The sequence below is a fragment of the Anomaloglossus baeobatrachus genome, chromosome 2 (genome assembly GCF_048569485.1).
Source record: "Anomaloglossus baeobatrachus isolate aAnoBae1 chromosome 2, aAnoBae1.hap1, whole genome shotgun sequence".
NCBI classification, from domain to species: domain Eukaryota; kingdom Metazoa; phylum Chordata; class Amphibia; order Anura; family Aromobatidae; genus Anomaloglossus; species Anomaloglossus baeobatrachus.
In genome coordinates, this window is record NC_134354.1 from 445,899,940 (window position 1) to 445,912,279 (window position 12,340).

The following is a 12,340-nucleotide window of genomic DNA, read 5'->3' on the forward strand; positions in this document are numbered from 1 at the left end:
GCCTGCCATGTGACGTCGCTATGACGCCGCACGACCCGCCCTCTTAATAAGGAGGCGGGTCGCCAGCCAGAGCGACGTCGCAGGGCAGGTGAGTTCATGTGAAGCTGGCGTAGTGATAATGTTCGCTACGCCAGCTATCACCATGATATCGCAGCTGCGACGGGGGCTGGGACTATCGCGCTCGGCATCGCAAGCATCGGCTTACGATGTCGTAGTGTCCAAAGTGCCCCTAAGAAGCTTTGCCATTATTTTTAACATGTGAGTAAATTGTATCCTCTCACTTCCTTCGTGTTTTTTGGCCACTTTGGGAACGGACAATCACACACATCAAACTGCAGAAAACAATATACCACCTCCAATTATAGTCACAACAGCTTACAAGAGACCATATAGTGTAAACACACACACACACACACACACACAGCACACAGGGGAGACACCACATAGTGAACACAGCTCATGAAACACAACACCAGATACCAATACACAGCACACAACAAGAAAGAGACAGTGCACAGGGGTAAAAGAGGTCAAATGACTCAACACAAACAATAGAAAAATGCAGAGGGATAACATACAACAGATATATTGGAAAGTGCAAACAGTGTGACACATGTCTACAGCTCCTGTCAGCACTACTAAGCATAGATAGATGTTCATTTCACCGCACTCGCGACGCGATAGCATTGGGCCTATTTCTAGTAAAATATAATTCACAGTCTGGTTTAATGCAATGTACAAAAACAGCTTGATATTTTGATGGTGGTACTGTGTACTTTGAAAGCAGAACCATACTGCAGACAGCTGTATGGAAACACAAACAGATAAGATGCAGGCTGTCTAGGATAATAAGGCTACATTCACACTTATTTGAACTATACATTTGTTTCTTTTCAAGGAAATACAATGTCCAAAATGGATCTGTTGTCGGATACAGTTGAAAGCAAAGGAACCCCAATCTGTGGGGTCTGCTTGGGTTCCCTTATGAGTCCATTTTTAGCATGGCAAAGTGAAAAGAAGGAAAAAGAGTTGGCACACACCACCCCATTAAATAACCTTTGTATTCACAATCCTGTAAAAACATTGCTTGCAGGTACAAACGGGCACACGGCGTTTTGGATGGCATCCGTTTGGCCCACAGGTGCACTTCAACAAGTCCTACTACGGAATGACGTGTCCCCGCTTCCTTTATGAAGCCCATCCCTTTAACATGTCATAATAATCATCGGACTCACATGGAACATACATAAAAGAATCATAGACTACATCAAACAATTCATAAAAACACTGATAAATCATTTTTATCATTAAGACCCAATGCGCTTTTGTGAAAATGATCCATCTGGCTTAACCTTTTAGTAAAATCTTATGTAAATCACCACCTTGTGGAGGCAGATTAACCCTCTCAAAACCTGCAAAAGTTAACACATCAGAACCTGCATGGTGTACTTCACAAATGTGCTTAATTAAACAAGGGTGAACCTTACCTGACTGAATGGATTTGTATTGCTCTCTAAATCTCACATAAAGAGGTCTGATAGTTTTTACAATATAAAACAAGACACAGAGGCAAAAGACCATGTAGACAACAAATTTGGTTTTACATGAAATAACTTACAAAAGAGGCAGTTTGTGCACCTAAAATTGCCTACAGGACAATTAGATTCTGATTTTAGACTGTTCCGAACTAACATGTCTTTGAGATTATTACATCTCCTGTATGTAATTAATGGTCTGCGAGACACTATTGCCTCTAATACCTTGTTGTTTTAGGATATATGCACAAGTTCGGGACCCGCTGCATCCTGGACGCGGTGGTTGTTGACCTGCGAGTCTCCTCTGCAGGAGACCGCAGCTAGTCGTACTCACAATCCGAGCCCGGGCAGTTAAGGTCTCTCACTGTGTTCTCCCCGCAGAGAGCACTCGCGTCTTCGCAGCAAAGAATTAACATGCTTGCAGCTCGGAAAACAGCACTGCACGCACAGTGGGCATGGGATTTCTAGAAATCCCATCCACTGCTCTTGTGCTGTACATCGCAGCATTTTGGATGTCTTGAACCCTTATCATGGTCATGAAGCCTAACAGTAAATATCAGTTTTTCTCAAAGCTGACCGAATATCTCTATCCAAGAGATCAAACTTACAATTAAAAATGAACCTCTTTTTCTCCATCATTTGCATTTTTATTTTTTAAGCGCTGATCAAATTACAGGACACAAAATAATTAAAGTTATTTATACAACTGTACTTAAATAATTCCATTTTGTACAACATGAAATAGTTGTCTGCTTCCAGGTAATTTTAACTTGACAGAGTAACATGTGAAATACCATCCAGTTGGGCCAATTATCCAGCAGTGTTGATCCAGAGGAAGGAAAAACCACAAGGCAAATGCCAAGTAATGAGCAAGCGTCAAAATGCTTGAGTGCTCAGCACTCTCTCTTTCCTCTGGTACCCTCAAGATAATCGATTGAGTACCAAGCGTCTCGAGCACCCTGATGCTTGATCGAATGTCGAGCACTGCTGAGCATGCTCGCTCATAACTACCAATAATATTTGGTTTGTGGCGTTTTTGGGATCAGTTGAGTGGCCTTACAAATACTGAGCTAAAAAAACTCACCAAATACTCAACGTGTGCACGGGACCTTACACATACTGAGGTAAAAAGCTCACCAAATACACAACATGTGCACGTCGTCTTACAAATACTGAGGTAAAAAACTCACCAAATACTCAACATGTGCACGTGGCCTTACATATACTGAGATGAAAAAGTCACCCAATACTCAACGTGTGAACATTGGCCTTAAACTGTCTTAAAAAAATACCCTTTGAAATGCAGCCAAATTGTACTTTCTAGAGCTGATGGCCCCTTTGGATACTTTGGCTAAGACAGGGGTCAGACGGCTGTAAAACTCGGACGACCATCCCATCACAGTGCACTCACTGGCCACGGCTCTCCTAACCCGAGCCTGTCAGTTTTATGTATACAGCTCTCACGCTCAGGTCAGGAGAACCGCCAGTCAGTCTGGGCATTTTGATGCGATCGTCATCCGTGTTATACTGCCGTCTGATCCTGGCCTTAATGATTGCATATAATGTTTTGTGTTATATCAATATATTCTTTATTATGTCTATACACGTCGATGATAAAAATTCTGTTTTGCAAGGAATGAACTGGTTAAGTGACTTTTAGCAGCCATCTATTGCTTTAAATTCAGTTAATTACCACTCGGAGCCTTGTAACCATGCAACAGCAGCCTGAGTCACATGACCGATTCTTCTTTATTATTCCCTCTCTGCAGCAGCATACGAGACTAGACAACCTGCTCTACTTCAGCAGGATGGACACTTGCCGCTGAACTATGGAAACCAGCCTGCCCCTCTGCAGCCTTCTATTAGCAGGGTAAGGATACATGATCAAATCAGCAAAATCTGAAATGTGATGCAGTGTACTAGATTCCGCAGCATATGTATATATATTATAGGGATCCACCGCTGTCACTGCCTGTGATCAAACTGCAGCACCTGGATTTTTGCTTCAGTTTTCTAGGAATCCACCATTATAAATAATTGCTGCTCATTGTGGAACGTAAAGATTGAATGAGATTATGGAGAAGGAAGGCTGGATGTGAAAATTGCGGCAGCGAGTACTCATCTGTTCTATAGGCTTGTTCTAGTGACTAGCAATGCATCCATCACTTCTGCCTGCTGTCATTATCACATGTAACTATATATCCCATAACCGCAGAACACAGGATACGCCAAGATCATAGATAATGAGCTAGAAAAAGGATAAAGTGTTTTTATCAAGTCAGTCAAACATGCCACTAATGATGTGGATACAATTGCATTCTTATATATATACTATTGTCACGTATTTGGGAAATACAGGTTAAAAAAATGTCATTATTGCTTTATGTTTTCGACAAACGCGACTGTATTAAAAGCTCTTATGTATGGTCAGTGCAAGAAAAGAGACAAAACAGAATGTGGGGCTCAAATTCTACTAAAGGTTACTGAATTAAATGGGAAAAATCTATAAATCTAGATGTCGGATACATAGCTTCATTGTTATAATCAGATGGTATTACGGTATATAATGATTAAAAAAGAAAACAAAACTGTTTTTTCATAAACATAGAGTGAAAAGGAACTAAATGTCCATTCAGCGACAGAAAGTATCATAGGAGTCATTGTAAAATACACCCCCCCCCCAAAAATGTAAAGTGCTGCACAATTTGATATCATCATATAAATAAAAGTGATTATTCTTTTTATCATTATTTAGCTCTGTTAACACCACTATCATGGCTTCCATTATTGGATTGCAGAATATTTAGAATGTAATTTTTCTAGTTGCCAAAACATAATTTGGCTACTAATTCTTAATTATGAATTTTGCAAAGTCGAAACAATTTATGGAAATTTTGCCTTACTCATTTTTTTGTTCTTTGTTACTAAAAGGTAAAAGTTTTGTTGCTATAAAAGATACCCTTACCACTTTTGTACTTCTGGTATAGGTTTGGGTTACAGAGTGCTAACAAGCCCCTAAGGCTGAATGTACATTCATATATTTTCAATGGGGTGAGAGAATTTAAGCATTAAAATAGAACTCCTTAGCCACTTCCAGGCACTATGGGAACAAAAGATCAGGCATGTTAGGCTACGATCCCACAGATAGTGTTTGATGTTGCAGAATTTCTGCACATATTGTGTAAATTAGGTTACTTCTGTTTTTTTCATTGTACTTTCCTGTGCCCTTTTTTTCTTTCTTTTTCTTACATGCGTTTGTTTCTTGGTGTATCATGTTTTAATTAAAGCTGATTTTTTAGCTTAACGAAACTTTATTGATATACTTCGTTACGAATTACATGTGTTTTTGATGCTTTTCCGCAGTGTAAATGCACTAAAAACTTGTGAGCGTTTTTACTTGTGTTTTTTTCTGCATCCAATGCTTGTCTATGGGGAAAGTTTGCACATAAAACTCAGTGCATCTCTATGAGAACGTGACATGTTGTGGACTTGGAACACGCACGGCAAATTAGTTTATGTGGAGTAAAAAATAAGCACAGTGTGTGTGAGATTTCTAGAAATCCCATGCAGTTTACTGGAATTGTAAGATGCTGCGTTTTTGACATAGCAAAAATATACAATATTAAAAACTCAGCAAAAACCCATTATGGGCACACAGCTGTAAATGGGTTGTCCACTACTAGGACAACCCTTTGTGATTCCACATGTTTGCCCCAGGTGAAATAATAAAACCTATACTCACCTTGCATACAAGCGGTACTGCGGTTTGCGTTCCCGGGGCTCCCTTGGGGTTGTGATATGATGCGAGCCACTTGTTCAGTCAATGCCGGCTTCCTTCTCCCCGCCTTTGGACCTATTGAGCAATCAACAGGAAGTGAGTGCAGCTGCAGCACTCACTTCCTGTTCATTTATTTGTTTGGTCCAAAAGCGCAGAGACAGAAGCTTGCGCTGATTGGACGCAGACACCGTTGGAATGGCGCCAGTATGGGAAGTGAGTATAGTCTTCATTATTTTACCTGGGAGAAATGTGGAATAAGAAGTGGTTGTCCAAGTAGTGGACAACCCCTTTAAAGTCTTTGCTGTCAAAGTATAGTATATATTATGGCAAATTCACATTAGATTGTCAGCAAATGCTGCTAGAATCAGCAGCTTTAACCAATAAGAATTAAAAATAGTTGTGATCCTATATAACGCAGATTGAAAACCTTATAACATTGAAGGAAAACCTGAAAAATGTTGTCACTCCTGGGAAATGAAGTAAGATACAACAAAATGTGTCTGGAAATATGTCCATCTAATGAATGGCCCTTGGTTTCAAATACTGTATACCATTTTGGGTAGTGAGTTGCAATACCCTACAGAAATCAGTGGTGGTCTAAGATCAGACTTCATATTTGACTTTTGCATCCCAAATGTACAAGAAGTTGCTTTCAAATATTGATCTAAAGGAATTGCCATGGACATAAGATCTATGTTGTTATTATTTATTATTATTATTATTATTATTATTATTATTATTATTATTTATATCATGATCCAGGCCGGCTTTTCCCTGCTCTGGTTACACCCAGCTCTAGCCTGGTCATATCAGGGATTAACTTCCCTTGCCTCGTTCTGAATCCCAGGACACTATATCTTGCCTCTCTACCTATGGTTCAGTGCCAGTGATATGTCTGTCTTGCAGTGTGTATACTGGCTCTGGTGAGTGTTCCCAATCTGTCCTAGCTCCCTGCTACTGTGTCCTGACTTGTACCCTCCCCCATTCGTCTGCCTGTCCCGGTCCCTGACTTTCCGCTCCTGTCTGTTGTTTTTGTTTCCCTCTGCATACCTGATCTAACGGCTTCTGATTCAGTTCTGTTTTCTGACTTGACATTGATCCTCCTTTCCAGTGACGTGACTTTTCTGGCTAGACTCTGACTGTTTATCTACTCTATTGCCCCCTGGTGGTTTGCCTGTTAACTGCCTGCTGAAGTTTCTCTGCTGTACTTCAGCTGTCTTTCTATTACAATGTGACTTAAGGGGGCTTTACACGCTGCGACATCGCTAATGCGGAGTTGTTTGGGGTCACGGATATTGTGTCGCACATCCGGCCGCATTAGCGATGTTGCTGCGTGTGACACCGATGAGCGATTTTGCATCATTGCAAAAACGTGCAAAATCGCTCATCGGTGACATGGGGGTCCATTCTCGATTATCGTTACTGCAGCAGTAACGATGTAGTTCGTCGCTCCTGCGGCAGCACACATCGCTATGTGTGACGCCGCAGGAACGAGGAAGCTCTCCTTACCTGCCTCCCGGCCGCTATGAGAAAGGAAGGAGGTGGGCGGGATGTTACGTCCCGCTCATCTCCGCCCCTCCGCTGCTATTGGGCGGCCGCTCAGTGACGTCGCTGTGACGCTGCACGGACCGCCCCCTTAGAAAGGAGGCGGTTTGCCGGTCACAGCGACGTCGCCGGGCAGGTAAGTATGTGTGACGGGTCTGGGCGATGTTGTGCGGCACGGGCAGCGATTTGCCCGTGTCGCGCAACAGATGGGGGCAGGTACCCACACTAGCGATATCGGGACCGATATCGCTGTGTGTAAAGTAGCCTTTAGTCTCTCCTTCATTACTCTGCTGCCTCCTAGTGGCAAATATGCTGTACGTCTTACTAGCCCTTTGTACAGCGTGACAATTTATTTATAGAGCCCCATTGATTCCATGGTGCTGTACATGAGGGGGTTACATACAAAATACAGCTATAAAATACAGCAGACAGACTGGTACAGAGGGGAGAGAGTCCTGCTCTTGCGGCTTTACATTCTATAGGATAATAGGGAGGAGACAGTATGTTGCTCCAGTATTCTTTATGGCACAACAGTTGCAAAGGCACCTCAAATAAATGCCAAATAGCCAGAAAGTATGACCTAAAACCAAATCTGGAATATAAAAAGAAGAAAAATATAAAACAAAATGCAAATATATACTGAACTACACTCGACCTAGCTGACAACAAACTGTACATATTTATAAATGCAAATAAAATAAGAGGAAGCAACAAACATTTAAAATGCAGCTGTGCTATAAAATTACCATACTGTAGATGGAGCACAAGCAGTCCCACTAAAATTAAACAATGCTCAAACGTGAAAGAACACATCTACATGATCACCAATAAGTGGCCTACACAGAATGAATAGCAAACAATACCACAATACTAAACTGCAAAGCATAAATGAATCATAAACACTGATAGAGGACAGAAGTAGTAAAAGACAGGAAGCAGTAGAGTGGGGAACAGAAACTCCACACTTTTTGTCACATCTTTTGGCTTCCCCGGAGCGCTCAGGGGGCTCCTGCATTCTTCATAGTGCATATCTTTGATAAAATTTAACAGTATCATAATATTTACTGAAATGCCAAGAATGACACCATTCAACCATGACACAATGACACACACTCAGCATGCTTCTATAGGTTCAGAGGGGGAAAGAGAAATAAGAATCTCATTAATACTGCAATCACTCTTTTTGTTGGACCAAAAAATATTTCAAACTCCTGTTGAGGTCCTCATACAAATTTTGAGTGTCAGTCTTTATATCATATTTATTAAACTGGGGCTAGACAGTGACTTTGGCCTTGACACAGATTTTATGGCCAAAGATTGCTCTGTATTACTACTACTACATCTAAGGGTAACCCAGGTGAAAGGAGTTCTATTGTAATTTGTTACTTTTGGTGTACTGTGGCACAACTGAGACAAGCAAGTTGCAAAAAGTCAAAACCAGTTGGATATTTTGCTACTTGCTTGTCTCGGTTGCTTTACCTTACCAATGCAACCTCATTCACCTGCATTAAACTGCCAGCTAGTATTAATCTGAATCCAGAAGGAGCAATTTACCCCACTGAACAGTGAGTACAATAATGTCAAAACCTTTAAACCCCGACCCGAGCATTTTCTTGTGATGGAAAATAATATGAACTTGGACATATTTCTGAGGTGGTTTGAGAAGACTTGCAGACAATACCAGTTGCACGATGACCCATGGGCATGATACTTAACCCCAGGACGACGAGGGAAAGCTCTGGAAATGTTCATCATTCTTCCTTGAAAGCAAGATGAATACTATGAGGCCATAAAACAGGCCCTAATACAGAAATACCAGCTGACTCCAGAGGTATACTGCCAAATATTCTAGACCCTCCAACCTGGACCACATTATGTCTATGGTGATGTGGTGGATGCACTTAAAACCAACTTTGAGCAGTTTGTCTAAGGACTATCAGTTACCACCTTCAAGGAATTAAAAGATCAAATGGTGAAGGACCAATTTATGCATTTTTGTCCTGTGGAGGTGCAACAGTTCGTGATGGAATGGGTGCCAAAGGAGGAAGCCAAGACAGCACAAATTGCTGATATGTACGTGGTCAGTCATATGCCTGTGCTGTGGAAGTTGATTGTCGACAGCTGGAAATGGGGTAAGCAGACAAACAACACTAATGTCCCTGCCAGCCAACCTTCCAGAGGTCTAACTCATTTGCCTGCATCCGGCCTGCATCTAATACCCGCCAGTCCTATACCTGCAATCAACCTGGACATATATAGCTAAGCCTGCCCAGAGAGGCAGAAGAGGAACCCCCGCATCTGATGTTGAAGGCCCTAGTGCAACTGTTCTTTTTGTGGGAGGGCCCATGAAAACTTCAAATCCCATCAAAGATCCTATCAAATGAGAAAGAATCAATGCTAAGGGAGATCAACACAGGCACGATTAACACTAGGAAAGTGGTCACGTGCAGCTTGTCAGTGTCATATGTCATCACTGCTTCATGATTAGTACTGACCTTGAAGTATTCCAGGAGAAAGAGAAAGTGTACCCCACAGCCTGTCAGTGTGATAAGAGTCACTCATAGCCTGTCATGATGATGGGAAAACAGTACCCATAACCTGCCAGGGTGATGGGAGCAGGTACCTATAACCTGTCAGGATGATGGGAAACCTGTGAGCATAGTGAGAAAGAGCTATTCATTCCCTGTCACAGTGATGGGAAAATCTTATCCCAGCCTGTGAGGGTGGTGAGAAAGTTTGTCCTACAGCCTATCAAAGTGAGGGAAAAATAGTATTGACAGCCTGTCAGGATGATTGCAAAGCAGCACCCATGGCCTGTCAGGGTGATGAGAAAGTTTTATCCCCAGCCTGTCAGGGACGTAGGAAATTGGTATCTCCAGCCTGTCAAGATGTCCAAAAAGTTTTAACTTAAGCCAGTCAGGCTTATGGAGATGTTTTGTCATCCTCTGAGGAGACAGTCTACATAGCCATTGTCACCCACAGTCAGAGTGTCCAGAATGCAGGCAACATGCTGCCTTTTGTATCCACATTCCCCAGTGGGATAAAAGGACCAGTTACTGACTGAGAGCAGGACCCAGAGGATTACTGTGAGGTTGGGGTCTTAACGCCGCTTCTGGCTAACTCTAGCCAGGAGTTTCAGACTGCACTACACATAAATGCCAGTCTTGCGGTGCTGACGGACCTCATGGAAAAGCCTTTTTCTAACTCCAACAAAGTGAGGGTATTGTGGGATTCGGGGATGTTAAGTCATGAGATGGGCTTGAGAGACAATCTGTAAATATGTCTCCCTTGCCACATCTAAAAGGGGGTGGTGTTATGGATATGATTACAAATCTACAAGACGTCTCATAATTATTATTAATACTAAAGCAGGTTAACACACAACCTCCACATGACCCCCTCTTTTGAAAAGCAGGTAATTATTGAGAAATAAATTAATAACAAGAGAGGGAGAGCTGGCACTTCCAACTTCTTTGAAGCAAGACCTCCTAGTGTGGACAAGTAATTGCTATTTGGCAGATGTACCAGTCCAGACATGAAGCATGTACTTTGTATATTTAAGGGTGGAGAAGTATCCTTAATCAGGGTGTTCCATTCAAAAGATGTTTTCAGACAATTGGGCACAGGTGGTAAATTGGGGATTGTAGTGATCAGATATTGCTGGGAAATACATTCCCAGAAGAAGAACATACATATTTTTTCATGACTGTGAGACATGCCTATGAGCTTCACATTAATATCAGGTCGATAGATGACAATATCTATGTCATGTTTCCTATGTATGACCAGATAAAATTATGATAGGAAAGATAATGGTAATATCTCCCTCCTAGTTCCAGGGAGGAAGATATTGAAAAAGTTGGGGGTCTCATAAAATTGTTAAGGGCTGAGCACATCCCACAAACAACCCCCACATGAGGTCACCAAGGGGAGGTATGTGGGAGAGACTGGTCATTAATAAATACAGAAGGATGAATTGACACATTGTTTGATGTGGGAAAATGCACTTCGGTGTAGGATTTATCCATATTTTCTATTATCAGAAGTTCCCTCCAAAAAGAGAATTGTGCAACTCCTCCTCCTCCTAATTTTTATAAACACATCCTATCTTTCAGATTAAATATATGAAATATAATAGCTTTGTTCCTCTTGTTCTATAAACTGCATCCCTAAAGCCATACGCTACGTTTAATCTACCTGTAGAAACGTCTGGTGGTGGCAGCTAATATTTTTTCTTGGGTTATTGTGGAGCTTGAAATCAGTTGCATATACAGTATACAATATGCTCACTGAGTTCCCCAATAGCTGGCCTAACAACCCACATGGCTGTCTCCTTGAAAATTACAAAAAAGTTAAAGAAATCCATGCAGGTCCGTCATAATCCAGAGAATCCTCGGCAGTCCACCGATTCCGATGTAGTCCACAGTTGGAAACCTACCAAAAGTCCAAACATACAAGCACAGAGAAATAAAACAAGACACTTACTGTCATTCACCATTTTACTAAAAAAAAAAATAAAAAAAAAAAAAATTCCACACAGGTCCAGCGATTCTAACAAAAGCAAACAAAGTCTATGGAGCATCGTTCTGACATTCCATAGACTTTGCTGACAGTCGACAAGTTATGAACAGCACAGCTTGACCCAATGACCCTGAAGAGTGGTAACGATACTGATATCACCACTCTACAAAGGCGTCGGGTCTCTGCGCAGCACAACCTGCAAGTTACTGTTAGCAAAGTCTAAGGACTTTCATAATGATGCTCTATAGACTTTGTTTGCCTGATACATCGGATCTGTCTGAGATTTTTTTTTTTAATAAAATGGTGAGTGAAGGTCTTGTTTTATTTCTCTGTGTTTGTATGGTTGCGGGGTTTTTTTTAGGTTTTCATTTGTGGACTAGAGGGGAGTTAGTGAAAGTTTTGGGGAGTGGTTATTTTAATAAAGTATTTTTGTGTGTGTGTCTTTTTTATTATTGGGTTTTAATAGGGGTGTCTGATAGACCCCTCTCCATTACTAACACCAGAGATTAATGCCAGCTGTGTTTTTGGACACTACATAATAGACATAAACTTCAATCACCATTACCCTGTTTGCCACTGCACCAGGACATTGGGAAGAGTCGAGGCAAAGTACCAGAATTGGATCATGTTGTGATGCGCCACTTTTAAGGCTATTATTTTTAGGCTGGAAAGGGCCAAATAACCATGGATCTTCCCAGCCTGATAATATCAGCTCATAGCTGTCTGCTTTACCTTTGTTGGTTATCAAAAATGGGGAGATTCTATGTAGTTTTTTCATTTACCGTATTTTTCGCTTTATAAGACGCACTTTTGTTGCCCCAAATTTTGGGGGAAAGTAGGGGGTGCGTCTTATAAGCCGAATATATGGGGTGTGTGGATATATATATATATATGTATATATATATATACACTGCAGGGTCCAGGAGAGGTGGGGGGCAGCAGCTCTGGAGCGCTGCTGGGG

At 41.5% G+C, this 12,340-nt stretch overlaps 1 protein-coding gene across 2 annotated transcripts in view; it reads left to right on the forward strand.

Moving 5' to 3' along the window:
• REPS2 (RALBP1 associated Eps domain containing 2) overlaps positions 1–12,340 on the forward strand; it is a 293,374-nt gene that overhangs the window by 142,120 nt on the left and 138,914 nt on the right. For both annotated transcript variants that reach the window (XM_075336286.1, XM_075336285.1), the window contains exon 5: positions 3,305–3,405. In XM_075336286.1, the coding sequence (XP_075192401.1) occupies positions 3,305–3,405 (101 nt within the window). The remainder of the gene's footprint in view (positions 1–3,304; positions 3,406–12,340) is intronic.